At 46.6% G+C, this 14,612-nt stretch overlaps 1 protein-coding gene across 1 annotated transcript in view; it reads left to right on the top strand.

Moving 5' to 3' along the window:
- Positions 1-14,612, top strand: part of LOC115092020 (protein NPAT) — a 187,246-nt gene that overhangs the window by 76,292 nt on the left and 96,342 nt on the right. The window contains 1 exon segment of the mRNA XM_029602466.1: positions 7,824-7,955. Within this exon segment, the coding sequence (XP_029458326.1) occupies positions 7,824-7,955 (132 nt within the window).

Here is a 14,612-nt window from a genome sequence, read left to right as displayed (position 1 = left end):
TGCTCCAACAAGGTCCTGATCTTCACGAGGACCCAACTCTATTTTCCTTACGGTCTGGCCCTTGAGAGGGCTCACCTAAGGAAGTGTGGATATTCAGCAGCAGTAATTTCCCCTTTCTCTGCGTACGGAAGTTTTCAATGTTCTTAGCGTACGTGTGGATCTGGAGAATATTTGAGACCTGGTGCAAGGAACGTGGAGTGGCCCCTCGAATGACCAAAATCCCTATGGTTCTGGAGTTTTTACAGAACGGCCTGAATAAAGGGTTGTCCCTTAACTCCTTGAAGGTCCAGGTAGCAGTGCTCTCCTGTTTCAGTCAGAGGCGAGGTGAATGGAACCCACCTGTCGCATATCCAGACTTGGCCCGTTTTCCTAAAATGGGGTTAAACACCTTCGACCACCCTTACGTGGCCTGTTACCCTGTGGAATCTAACCTAGAATTGGATTTTTTGGCAGGGCCCTTCCGTTCACCTCTGCGCAGTCTATTCCTGTGCCTGTTTACACTGAAGACGTTGTTCTTGGGTGGCGATATGCTTGCCTCATGGCATCTCTGAACTACAGGCATTGTGTCGGGAACCATTCCTCCGGTAACGTACTCCAGGAGCACACAGCTTCGCATCGATCCTTCTTTCTTGCCTAAAGTAGTTTCGGAGTTTCACTTGAATCATGCAGTTCCTTACCATCCCTAGAGGGACTCAAGGACCGAAGCTACCACCCACCATTCCTCCACCATTTAAATCGTCAGTAGACTTTTTTTTAGTGCAGTATCTGGAAATCTTGGAACTGGTGCGCAAAGACCAACCGCTTGTTTGTTCTTCAAGTGGAAGGAAACAAGGCGAGGCAGCTTTGTGAACTACCTTAGTAGATAAATCTACTAAATAATGTCACAGGGTTTTAAGTGCAGATGTTGCATTATTTTGGTAAACTTTTTTTCTGTGGCCCACTTCCATGCGGTCTAAAACCTGTCAGAGGGATGACCTGAATTTGGACACATTATTCTATGAGAGGTCTCACCAATGACCTGTACAGAGAGATTATCCGCCTCCATTTTTTTTTTTTTTTACTGGTTATGCTTCTTCCTAATCACTGTAGCAATCCTTTGACTCTGGGCCATTGCTATATCGGACTGTTTTGCGATCTTGAGTTCCTCCGACCACAATTGCCCCAGTGTGTGTTTTTTTTTTTTTGTTTGTTTGTTTTTTTTCAGGTTGGTGCAGATCTTTATTTTGCTTCCTTATCTTCTGCACATGTAGGATTTCTGCACCCCAAATGCATAATTTTGCACTTTTTTGCACTAAATTCAAGCTGCCAAGCACTCCTCGTGCTTTGTCTATTCTTTCAGGAGTGTCCATTTTATGGGCAGAACTTAGTATCACCCGGAGAAAGGTAAACTTTTCCTTCTATCTCTTCTGTAATATTGCTCAATATTGAACAGAACTGGCCCTGGAGAGTGCATGAGGCATGTCCACTAATCACCCTTTTTTTTTTTTTCCTCAGAGTACATTCCATTTAATTTACCCTATGTTGGTCCATGCAATTCATTTCTAATCCTGTCTATCACCTTGATCTTACACCCCCCCCTCCCCAAAACTGATTATTTTATGAGGCATTCCTATGCAGGTCAGTATCAAAATCTTTGCTGAAAACCTATGTAAACTACATCCAATTTACACCTCTGATCTAATTCTTTAGTCACTCAAAGAAATTGATTAGATTTCCCTGTACGTACCCAGATCAGTCAGACTCCTGGGTTTTGCCTCTCCTCTAGCAGATGGAGACCGAGAAAGTTTTACTGCCACAAGATGAGGTGCCACCTGCAGTCCCTCAGTATTTCTCTGTCTCCGGCAGATGGTGAAGGTGCAAAGCCTGCAGTCTGACTAAAAAAAAAAAGGGGGGGGCAAATAGCCTTTTTGTTTTCGCCTCCCAGAAGGCAGTTATGCCCTGGTGGGGCCAATCGCTTCTGGTGCTTGAGGCTCTTGAGCAGGGGGGTCGGGGATCCTGTTTTGCTGATATCCCTGGCTGGACAGGGCTGATACCCGGGGGTCCCAGATCACTCGCCCTGAGGGATCACTGGAGCCTGTTGCCTCTTCATGGAGCCTGCTGCATTATTTCAGGAAAGCGCCTATTTCTGTTTAAAGTTTTATTTAAAAAAAAAAGTGTAAGATTTTATATTTTTCTTTGCGGCACCGTGGGAGCCGTCAAAGGCACAGGGGCAGCGCAATTTTTCTTCCCTCGGCCCCTTATTTCGGCGGATGGCTCATAGAGGGTTGGTTTCCCTCCTTCCTCTGGCTCCTTGCTGCCTCTCTCCCTTGTGCTGGCGGTTGGCCTGGGCTCCCCTTGTGATGCCGCGTGGCTTGGCCCATGGGGACACGTGATCGTGTCTTCCCACTCCGGCCTTTGGCTTCTGATGCCTTCCCGGAGGGGAGGGACTGTCAGAGAGCAGCGCAGGCTGCATGGGCAATGCTCGCTGCAATGCTCAGCACGGGAACAGCGGCCATGTCACATTTTCGTTTGACCACACAGGCCGGGGAGGAGAGTAGGGAAGACCCTCCCTCCCCCGTTGTCTCTGGAGGTTCAGGCCTCCGGGGGAGGTCGTCCGGACACTGGTGGGGGGGGGCCCTCCTGAGAGCGTGAGGACCCCGGGGCTCAATCTGATATGTCCTCACATTTTCTTCCGATTTTCGTGCTTTTGCTTCACAAGGCCTATAGGATCAGGAAGGCTGCATGCTGAGATCGTGTTTAAGGAAACCCCAGGATGGCCCCCCAAGAGGGCCAGGCCTTCCGTGTCTGTGGGGGTCCCCTAGGATCCAACGGCTCCTGAGGGCTTCGGCTCCCCTGGCTGACCTCTAACAAGGAGGGGGGTCCTAGTAGCAGATTCCCAGGAGTCGGGACCATTGTGGAGCTCTGGATCCGGAGCAGACCCTCATGCAAGGGTGCGTCCCTCGAGGGTGATGACCCATAGGTGGTGCGCTTATTCCATAAGGAGCTGTGCCCACTTATTCCAGTGGTGTTTGAGGGAGTTGGGCATTGAGGTTCCACGGCAGGATTCCAAGCTGGGAGCGGTGGACCCCCAGTCATGGTTAGACTCCAGGTCCAGCACAGTCCTTCCCATTCCATAAGGGCTCTCCTGTTCTTGGAATGGGATACTCTGGACACTGGTTTGAAGGTCAGCATAGGGCGATGGGACAGATTGTATCCGCTGCCCGAGTAGGCGCTCGACCTGCTCAAGGTTCCCAAGGTGTATGCTGCAGTTTCTGTGGGTCACCAAGAAAACAACCATTCCGGTCACCGGCGCAGAAGCCTTAAAGGGGATTTTCGAGATAGGAAACTGGAGGTACACCTCAAGAAAAATTGAGGTGTCAGCTCTTGGTGCTCGGGCCGCTGTGTGTAGCTGTTTCATGCTGCGAGCTGGTCTTCATTTGGTTCAGCAGCTACAGTGAGATTAGTTTTTGTCAGAGTCTGAGGCTTTCCAGGTGGAATGGCTGGAGACAGTCGTTGCGTACAGTGCTGACGCATTGTATGACCTCGGGACCTTTTCTCAAACAATGATGACTGTTTCGGTCAGGCGCCGCCTTTGGCTGAAGAATTGGTCAGCTGATGTCTCCTCCAAGGCGCAGTTTGGATCTTCGCCTTTTAAGGGAAAATTGCTCTTCGGCAAAGACCTTGAGGAAATGATCAAGTCACTAGGGGAGAATAAAGTCCATAAGTTCGCCCCAGTTGTTGTTCCCCTATCTATATATATTATGTTACTCTATGATGAAGCATTTCACTATATATTATTGTTGAACTGTTGACCTGTTCTCTGTTTATTGCTCAATGTTCTATGTTCGATGTAACGCCATAGCCGCGACAGTTATGTTCAATTGTAAACCGATATGATTTGATATCTTTGTTCAAGAATGTCGGTATCGAAAAATTCGAAATAAATAAATAAATAAATAAGTTGCCTGAGGACAGGCCAAAAAGCAAGAGCTTCCCGTCTTCTCGCTCCTGCTTCAAAGGGAGTCGGAGATTCCGGGGGCCCAGAGCCTCCAAGACAATTCTCCGGTCGCCAACACTCCTGGTCTCAGTCCTTTCGAGACCGTCGACCTGACAGAGATGGCCCTTCCCGGGGGGAAGTGGTGCCAAGTCTTCCCAAAGAGAAGAGGCTGTCCATTCCTCTGTCCCACAGATAGGAGACCTCCTCTCTCTCTTTTACGAGGTGTGGACCAAGATCATGTCTGACCAGTGGGTCCTAAATGTGATAAGACACGGTTACGCTTTAGAGTTTTTGTCCACTGAGAGACCGATTTCTGGTGTCCCCGTGCTCGCAGTAAGGGCCGACTACATCAGTTGGGAGCCATCGTCCCCCATCTCCCCAGACGAATGAAGATCCGACCGCTACTCCATCTATTTCATCGTTCCCAAAAAGGAGGGCACGTTCTGCCCAATCCTGGATGTGAAAAAAGTAAACGTGTCTCTGAAAGTTACTCAGTTCCGGATGGAGATACTGCGGACTGTGATTTCGGTGGTACACAAAGGGGAGTATCTGGTCTTTCTGGATTTGACCGAGGCTTACCTGCACATCGGAATCAAATTGGATCACCAGAGATATCTGAGGTATATGATTCTGGGCAAACACTTTCAGTTTTACACACTCCCCTTTCACCTGGCTATAGCGCCCAGGATTTTCACCAAGGTGATGGTCATAGTGGCTGTGACTCTCCGAAGGGAGGATGTTCTGGTTCATCCCTATCTGGACGATTGGTTGATTTGAGCAAAGTCAGAATCCATTTGCTGGAGGGCAGTGGATTTGGTGCTCGGGCATTTCCAATCGCTTGGGTGGATCGTCAACTTGGCAAAGTCTCATCTGGTTCCTTCCCAAAGTCTGGAATTCCTGGGGGTGCTGTTCGACACCAAGATGGGGAAAGTGTTCCTTACCAAGGAGCAGATTACCAAGCTTCGGGCTCAGATTTGAGGATGGTTAAATGAGTTCCCAAGGTCTGGGATTATTTACAAGTGCTCGGGTCTATGGCTTCTACCTTGGAGTTTGTTCCATGGGCCTTTGCTTACATGAGGCTAGTGCAGTCGGCCTTACTGTCTGGCTGGAACCCGTTATCGGAGCGTTATAAGCTACCTGTCCCTCTCCCGCAGTCTCTATGGTCCTGTCTCTTGTGGTGGCTCCGCCAGGACACGTTGAGCTGGGGAGTGAATCTCGATATCCCAATCTGGATGGTCATTACTACCGATGCCAGTCTCTTCAGCTGGGGTGCGGTATGCCAGCGTCAGTCTGTGCAAGGCCGCTGGTCTCCGGAGGAAGCTTCCTGGTACATCAATCGTCTAGAGACCAGGGTGGTGTGTCTGGCCCTATTAGCATTTCTCCCCTTGGGGAGGGGCCAGCCTGTGAGGGTCTTGTCGGACAATGCGACAGCAGTGGCTTATATCAATTGCCAAGGTGGCACCAAGAGCCATTCAGAGGCACAGGAGGCCTGACTTCTGGTTGATTGGGCAGAATAGCTTCTGGAGCATTTGGCTGTCTCGCACATAGTGGGCTCAGACAATGTGCAGGTGGATTTCCTGAGTCGCCAGCAGCTGGACCCTGGGGAGTGGGAACTATCCAAGGAGGTGATCTCCCTCAGTCGTCGTCAGTGGGGAACCCCATGCATGGACTTGATGGAGACCTTCCGAAATGCCAAGGCACCACATTTCTTCAGTCGAAGACAAGAAAGAGGAGCAGAGGCTGTAGATGCCTTAGTTCTGCCTTGGCCAACAGGCTTCTATTGTACGTGTTCCCTCCCTGGCCTTTGGGCAAGATTCTATGGAGAATAGAAATTAATTTGGGCTCAGTGATTCTAGTGGCTCCAGAATGGCCACAATGTCCATGGTTCATGGACTTGGTCAACCTAAAAGTGGATGAACCCCTGCGGCTTGCCCATCTACCGAACCTACTGCATCAGGGACCCGTTTGTTTAGATCAGGCAGATCGATTCTGTCTAGCGGCTTGGCTTTTGAAAGACGGCGGCTGAAGGAAAAAGGTTACTCAAACGCAGTCCTTGCTATGCTCTTGCAATCTAGGAAGACCTCCACTTCTCTGGCCTTCATGAGAGTGTGGAGAGTTTTTGATTCCTGGTGTTCGGTCGGTGCATGGATCCTAGGTGAGCGTCTGTGGGACATATTTTGGCCTTCCTTCAAGAAGGTATGGCAAAAGGGCTATCCTTTAATTCTCTTATGGTTCAGGTGGTGGCGCTTGGTTGTTTCCAAGGCAAGATTCATGGGGCATCGCTTTCGGCTCATCAGGACGTCGTCCGTTTTCTTTGAGGCACGAAACATTTGCATCCTCCTCTTCGGCAGCCGTGCGCGTCCTGGAACCTTAATGTGGTCTTACGTAGCCTATGTGTGCCCCCCTTCGGACTTCTACAGCACGTGACTATGAAGAATCTGACTTAGCCACCAGCAAGACCAGTTTCAATCTGTTTGGCACGTTGAATTTCTGAGCTCTAAGCTTTTTCCAGTAGGGATCACTTTCTGAGAATCTCAGATGAGTGGGTTTCCTTGCAGGCGATACCTTCTTTTTTTTTTTTTTTACCCAGGGTGGTGTCTTTCTTCCACGTTAATCAGTCCGTGGAACTTCCATCTTTCTCTGACTTAGATCCGGGAGTGCCACACACTAGAGATGTATGTCGTCTGAACGTCAAGCGAGCCTTGATGAGATATCTGGAGGTCACAAATAGTTTCCGCATGTTGCACCACCTTTTTTGTATAGTGGAGTGGTGCCAAGAAAGGGCATAAAGTGTCAAACAACTATTGCGAGGTGGTGAAAGAGGCTTTTAATTCAGCATATATTTGTCAGGGTCGCCCAATTACGGAGGGGCTACGGGCGCATTCTGCTTGTTCTCAGGCAGCCTCTTGGGCCGAGTGTCAGTCTTTCCTCAGGAGATCTGTAGAGCGGCTACTTGGAAGTTGTTGCACACTTTTGCCAGACATTATCCTTTGGATGTCCAGGCCCCAGGGGCTGGAAACTTTGGTGCGAGTGTGCTTTGAGCGGGATCCTCCCAGTCCCACCCTACTTAAGGAATTATTAGGAAGCACTCCGTGCCTCCCATTCAGCGTGGGAAAGTCAGTCTGTCGCAACTGTGGCTTGAAGTAAGTGTGCCTCGGTGCAACTGCGTTTTGCGCAGATTGTGTCTCTGGAGGGGTTGGGACCTCCGTGGGCCTCTCTGAGGAACGAAAATTAGCAGGTAAGAACCAATTTTCCTTTAATTTGGTTATAAACAACTTTGGATGTTTTTTTAACCAAGTAAGTGGTCTAAAAATTAAATGTTTTATATGTTATAGTCTTAAAGTGGTGCAATAAGTGTCTCAAACTACAAAGAATTCAGTTTTCTCCCAGTTCAATATGGATATTTAAAACACAATGCCTGTGGATAGGAAATGGCCTCAAAATTCCTTGGTGTGTAATTGAACTGCATGCCAGCATTCCTATGCCGGTTTGTAGCAAAGCACAGATAGTGGGAGCCAGACTTCGGCTTAAGTATGAGAGTAAACATTTGGTATCCTAGTTCCTTGCTCCCTAACCTACTCATGCTCTTCACATGACCCAAAAGGGAGTCCATTTACATAATAGAGAGAAATCAAAATTAGTGTAATTTTAATCTGTATTTGAAAACTTTTTTGTGTTTAGAAGGGGCTCACAGGGTCTCTGAAGAGCAAGGGGCAGCTTTAGAGTTAAACTTTAACTAAAAATAAAAACAGTGCTTCAGTGAGAAGCAGTAGTTGAAAAGATCTAAATATTTAACATGGCGCATTTACTGAGTATATGTTCTCACTCTTATTTACTGTCCTTGAAGCAGGTAAAAGTAAGAATGGTAAATCTGCAGCTCAAGACTGCTCTAGTCAGCATGAGACTGAAGCTCTGAGCACCACGGCCTCTGAAGAGGCTGCTACCAGCACGCTGCAACCCTCTGTTCAGACACAAGATGGTATGCTACTTTTCTACTTTGCCTTAAATAGAAACCCTGTTTACTATTAATTAGAAAACAAAATTACCAGTTCTTATACAGTATTTCTATTAAGTGTATAGTAAGGGGTAACAAACTCTCTCTTGTCCTCAAAAGCCACAAACAGGCCTGGTTTTCAGGATATCCATAACGTGTTTGCATGAACTGCCTCCATTGTGTGCAAATGTCTCATGCATATTCATTGGGTATCATGAAAACCAGGCTTGCTTGTGGCTCTTGAGGACTGGATTAATGCCATCTCTGACATGTAGGAAGTTTTAATACCCCTACATCTAGATGGCAAAATACAAAAACACTTTTTTTGGCTAATAAAAATTAAAATACAAAAACCAATAACATTTTCTTAAGCATAAAATTCCAATATGCTCCTCCAGTGCCAGGGTACTTCTGTAGAGGTGTCTTCTCTTGGAGTGGACCATCTCTTGATATTGAAAAGATCTTTTGAGAATGGAAACTGGCATTCATAGTATGTTGAGACCTGTACCTATATTTCCTTATGAAAGAGTCTACTCTTAGTCTCTTCACTACCACCACCACATACACTCCCAAATTCCCTTATGGCCTTGTTGTCCATGTTCACTATACTCTCCTTACTGTGTTTATTATTCAAATGTACCTCCCACTGTATTACTCAGAATAGGCCTTTCTTTAAGGAGCAAGATAACTTTTTGGACCCCTATTCACTTAGATTCCTGGTGGTTGAGATTTAAAAGCTTTGCTCAGGCTAAATTTGAGACAAAATTCAGGTTTGAAAATTCCCCACCCCGCTCCATATTTTGTCCAATAACTCATTTCCTTCGATAAGCAGGCTGAATTAATCCATAAGATGTGGGTTATGTCATCTAGTGGCACCAAATGAAACCTCTCTCTCTACATAGTACAGCTTGTGCTCTACTGAGCATGTGCTTCGTGAGCCCCCTTCAGTCTTTCATACAAGCTCTTAGCATGGATATTTACCTCTTCTCTTTTTTTTCTTAAAGAAATTTCAAATTTTATTTTTAAAATTGCCTTGCTGCCTCAGCAGTCCCACCAAAGAACACTGTTCCCTTTAAAAAAAAAAAAAAATTGTTTTTGTCAGGATGTCTTCCAAGAAGAAAACCCACAGGAAGAAAATTTAAGTATCTGTGACAGAAAAATGTCCATTATGGATTGACACACATCTGCTACCAGACCACGGCCGAGCAAATTGTTATAATTGTGGACAGATGTCCCCCATGAGCATTACGGAACAGAACCTGGAAAATTGAGAATTTGTGTAGATCTTATAAAGGGCATAGTAAGTTCACTTCCCAAAGTGCAGTGCTGTCTACTTCAACTCTTCTAAATTACTCTCCCTTCAGTAGAACAGGCCAAATCCTCAGGGTCAAGTAAACATAACTGCATTGAAGAAAAGGAGGCACCAGTCTACAGAGCCACCAGAGCATGGGACACCAAAGAAGCACAGAAGCAAGGGTGCATCAGTGCTGTAGACACAAGTCTTCACATCACGTTTCAGAACATTGATCCGATACCTTTGCCGAGTAAGGCATATATCATTCAACCTTTCCTTTCCAAGATGTCATCTTTACTTCCACGAGGTGTCCCAGATTCCCCCGTATATAGGATTCTCTATCACATCTCCCACAAGGGGTTTCTAGTTCATGCAGTGGACTCTAGCTACTCCCAGGATATGTACCAGGGGTGTCTGAGTTGATCAAGGATCCATTCTTGGTCACAGCTTCATTATTGGAATCCTGGATCAGTGTTTCCTTACCTCTAGGCACCAAAGAAGGATCGATAAGAATTCTTTGAGAAACCCCCCCCCCCCCCCCCCCCCAAAAGAACACTGGGCTACCATGTAAGTCCTTTCCTGCTCCAGATTTCTGAACAAATTAGGGAAAGCTCTTGGAGTAAATGTACATAAGGGCAAAAATTATCGTGCAGGTTCTACAAGCTCCAGCATATCCAGCAGTAAATCCGTTTCATCATATGCTGCAAAGTTTACAAAGGAGAATGTGGGAAAATTCCATTTCTTCTTTATCCAGTCAGACAGGCAAGACCAGTGGGTTTTGCACACCAACCAGCAGATGGAAACAGATAACAGGCTCACTGATGTCACTTCATATTTTACTAAAAAAAAAAATTGGTCAGCTGGTCATATTTCAAAGAAATTTACTATATATCACATTTTGTGAATTCAACTCTTTGTAACAAACTTTGTGTAGGACCGACACTCAATGGGCTTATAAAATTGTAAGTTGAAAGTCCACTTTTCTTTATTTCAAATTGTTTGTATAAACCTATTTTGTAAATATATATAAATTCCTCTTTTTAAGCTTCTACTCCAAAAACAATGTCCCAATTTCTCTGAGCAGTTTATCTTTTTCAAGTGAGCTTCACACAGTAGCAGTATTTACCTTGTTATAAAAAGCCCAATCCGACCCCAACATATCATGTTTCGATCGTCCATCTGCATCAGGGGGTATCTCATTCCGAATGCTCACATCTCTTTCAAACTTGGACAACTGTCAGTCTTTGTAACTATCCTTAACAAATACCTTTACATATATATATATATATCAATTCGGGGCACAATCTCTCATTAAACACCAAGCAATCGCAATGAAAGTCTAACTAGGTCCACATGCTTATAACTCCAAATCAGTAGGAAAAAAGGACAGTTTTCAATCAGGTCCTCTTCCTATAGAATATCAATTTATAACTTCATTCAAACCACAGGGGTAGTTAGAATCTAAATTAAAAATCCAAAATTGTTCTCGTTTATTCAGACGAGCCTTTATATATTACTCCTGGGGGAATTCTGTGCACAAAATGTTTAAATTCTGTACACTTTATATGGTCAAAATAACACAATATATGTCAGTCTTTGAGTAATTTAATTTACAATGTAATACAGAAAAGTTATTACTCAAATATATACAGTGTTTTAAATATTTTGAGTAGAATTCCCCTAGAAGTGCACTGTAGGAGTGTTTCTTCCCACCCTCTCTCCCTACTCACCTGGCCAGACCCTTTTCACTGTGCTCTCTCAGGCTCTAAACTCCTCCAGCACTCCACTCTCTCCCCCCTCCCGGTGTTCATCCCTTCTACTATCTCCACCCCCAGCCCTCTATTCCCAGTGTTTGACCCCCTCTCATTGCCCCTCACACAGGCTTCCTCTCTCTCGACACATACACCCCACCCCCCTCACACAGGCTCCTTCTGTCCCATTCTCACACCTACCCCCTCATACAGGTTGTCTTGTGAATATACCCTCTTCACACAAGCTCCCTCTGTCCTTCACTCACACACACCCTCACACAGGCTCCTTGTCTCTTGCGCGCTGGCACACACACGCTGAAACATGCTCTCAAACGCTCTCTCGCATACACACACCCACTCAACAGGCTCCCTCTCTTGCGCACAAAAACCTCTCACAAAGACTCCCTTTCTCTATTGCCTACACCCTCCCTCCAACATAGGCTCCTTCTCTTTCTTGTACACTTATACCCCCCTGTACTTAGGTGCTCACTCTCACACACATCCCTTCACATGGGCTCCCTGTCACACACAAATCTCATGCAATCCTCACTCCACACACACCCTCACTCAGACCCAAAGGCTCCAACTCTCTCACACACCCTCCTGTGCTTGTCATTCTGTGCACACACGCTAACACTGACAGGCCACATCAATGCTACTCCTTGGCTGCAATCTGCTCGTGGTCCACCAGCGCCTCCCTCGTCTTCAGCTGCAAGTGTTTTGGGTTCCGTTCGTGGCCTGCCAGGCCGCCTTCTACTTCGACTGCAAAGGGTATTGTCTCTGTTCGCGGCCCACCTGGGCCTTCCTCAACTTTGGCCGCAAATAGGATGAGCTCCATTCGTGGCTCACCAGCGCCTCCTTAGTCTTCAGCCACTAACATGATGGGTTCCGCTCGCGGAATGAGATGGACTCTGCTCACAGCTTGCAGAATGAGATGGACTCTACTCACAGACTGCTAGGCAGCTTAAAATTCTGCAAAAAAAATCCCCTTCTGTTCGCGTGGAATTATGTGCCCCACAGTAGCACAGAATTCCCCCAGGACCATCTCTTGCATACTCACATGCTCCTGCACCCAGGTCCCCTTCTCTCTCACATGCACACGCTTCCCTTGTCCACTGTCATTCTGTGCCTCACTATGTCGTCTTCAGCTGCAGAAATGATAGGCTGTACCTGCAGCTCTTTTCACTGCTCCTTGGTCGCTAACAGGATGGACTCTGCTCGCAGTACACTGAATGTCACTGCTCGTTGGCCTCTAGCGAAATAGGGTCCACTTGCCGCCCCCTGGGTGTTGTTGGCCACACTCTAAATTCTGTGCAGAATATGGGAATCTCTTGTGCATAATTCTCCTGTGCAATTCTGCAGTAACGCAGAATTTCCCCAGTAGTAATATAGACCTCCATGCTGACACCGGCCTGCCAGTATTTTCTGTCTCTAGAAGATGGTAGGTAAGCATGCTCGTCCTGAGGAATCTGGCCTGGAGGGCTAGATAGGGAAGAAATTGGAGCTCCTGACGGGTGAAAGGCTAGTCCTCCCTCCCTCCATTGATTAGAGTCTCTGAGATTTAAAAAATAAAAAATCTTCAGAGGTGAAAGCCATTCCTGCCTCCCTTTGTTGAGCAGATTGGAACCAAGGGACTTAAGGGGAACTAAAATTCTCTTCTTTCCCCTCCTTTCCCCTGCCCCCCACACCACTTTATTCTTCTTTCCTGTCTGTTTTTCTACTGGTTTGTATTCTGGAGGCACTTTTCCTTAATTATTGCTGTTCCAGCCAGTGCAATAAAGATTAAAAAAAAAAAAAAAAAGGCAGGGCAGTGAGGGTAAGGAGAGCGATCAGGAGGCCTGCTTTAGCGGTGGCAGAACAGCAACAGTGTTTGAGGGCTCCAGGTGTGGTGATTTTCTTCACTGGTGGTGAGTTGTGATTTGTGGAGGAGGTTTCCTTGTCTGCCCGCATTCGTCAGGACTGCTGTTTTCTTCAAATGGCGCCGGCTGGGAACTGCAGCAGGAATTCCATATGCTGCATTGCCTGTACCTATGTCTGGTGCAGCCAGGCAATGCATTAAAGCTGTGCAATAAGTGATCCTTGGTTCAGGAGGCTCTACAGCAGTGCAGTTTTATTCAAGTGGGCAGATCAGCATCAAGAGACACCAAAATTGGAGCTGGTGCTGCCTTTGTGTTTCAGGAGGCCCTAGTGACCATTTTACAGCCACGAGGTAGTGACTTAGAGCTCGGAATGTGGTTTGGGCCCTACACACAGGGTAAGAGTCTTGGAACTGCTACTGGTACAGAGTATCTGTCCCACCTGTGCTGGATGATTATGCTCTGCTTTGGGCAATGATTCATAGGAATTCTTCAGGGGCTTGCAAGCCTTTTGCATGGGCCAGTGTACATCCCTGCCCTTCTAGCATCCTCTGTGTCTGCACCTGTGGACTCACAGGGGAGGAAGAAATCCAGACCTGCCAGGGAGAGAGTGGTCCTTGAAGAGAATTTGTCAGCATTGGAGGATTTGCTTGGATGATTTTTGGAGGGACACTTGGGAGATAGTGAGAGGGACTTGGAGGAGGTGAGTTTCCTCCTGAGGGAGCAGATTATGCTTCTGTGCTCTTGTCTTTTTCATAGATATGAGCTGACGTCCCTTATTTCTCATTCTCTACGCAGATTGCGGATGACAAGAAAAAGTGCACCTCTGTCTCTAAGGAGGATCCTATTATGGGCAGTTTGCAGAAGTCTTGGTGGTTTTCCTCCTTCACCAGGTGGTGCAGGATTTAACTTATGTTGAATGAGCAGCTCCAGAGGCTAATTTTAAAGGGGGCTGTTCCTAGCTAAGCTGTGTCCAATAGACCTGCAGGTAAAGGAAATGTTTCATTTTTCCAAGGTAGATGCAAGGGTAGTCTCTTGTTTGGAGAAGAACTAAAGAAGATGGAGAAGGCTTGGGGAGACTTGAAGGTACTGAGGCTCCCAGAGGATAAATCAAGAGTGCCTCTCGTGGTAGGTTTCGTGACCCCAGAAGGTTCAGGCAAAGGTTGAGACCTTATTCTATGGTCCAGTCCTTTAATTTAAAGAAAGTAAGTAAGTATGGAGTGGCGAGCTCTGGCTCTCTATAGGTCCCTAATAAGTGTTTGAAGGCCATGTGTCTGGTTTCCAGAGCTAGGTGGTCAACTGTCTGTTTTATCATAGATGGGTCCAAAGCACAACTGACCAGTGGTGACCTGTTTTACAATATCTCAGGGTCCCTAGAATTTTTAGAAAGTCAGATCATCTTTGTTCTGTATAGTGGAGCATGTAAAGGGGAGGCTATCTCTACTGTTGCTTATTGTATTAAGGCTGTGATTAGTGGCTTAAGTGGATTCTGGTATTCCGTTGCCAAACCAAGTGAGAGCTCATTGGGCTCAGATGACTTCATGGGCAGAGTTAAGTTTTATCCCTTTGTCAGATATCTGTAAGGTGACCACTTAGTCGTCTTTGCATACTTTTTCAAAACATTACTGCCTGGCTATCAGACTCGAGGAAGCCTCCTTCACCTTAGCAGTGTTGCAAGGGGCTAGAGCAGCATCCCACTCTATAAGAGTGTAGCTTGGGTACATCCCACTGGTCAGGCTTA

This window comes from Rhinatrema bivittatum, chromosome 5, assembly GCF_901001135.1.
Source record: "Rhinatrema bivittatum chromosome 5, aRhiBiv1.1, whole genome shotgun sequence".
In the NCBI taxonomy this organism is placed as follows: domain Eukaryota; kingdom Metazoa; phylum Chordata; class Amphibia; order Gymnophiona; family Rhinatrematidae; genus Rhinatrema; species Rhinatrema bivittatum.
The sequence above is the reverse complement of the archived record's forward strand: the minus strand, read 5'-3'. Positions and strand labels throughout refer to the sequence as shown.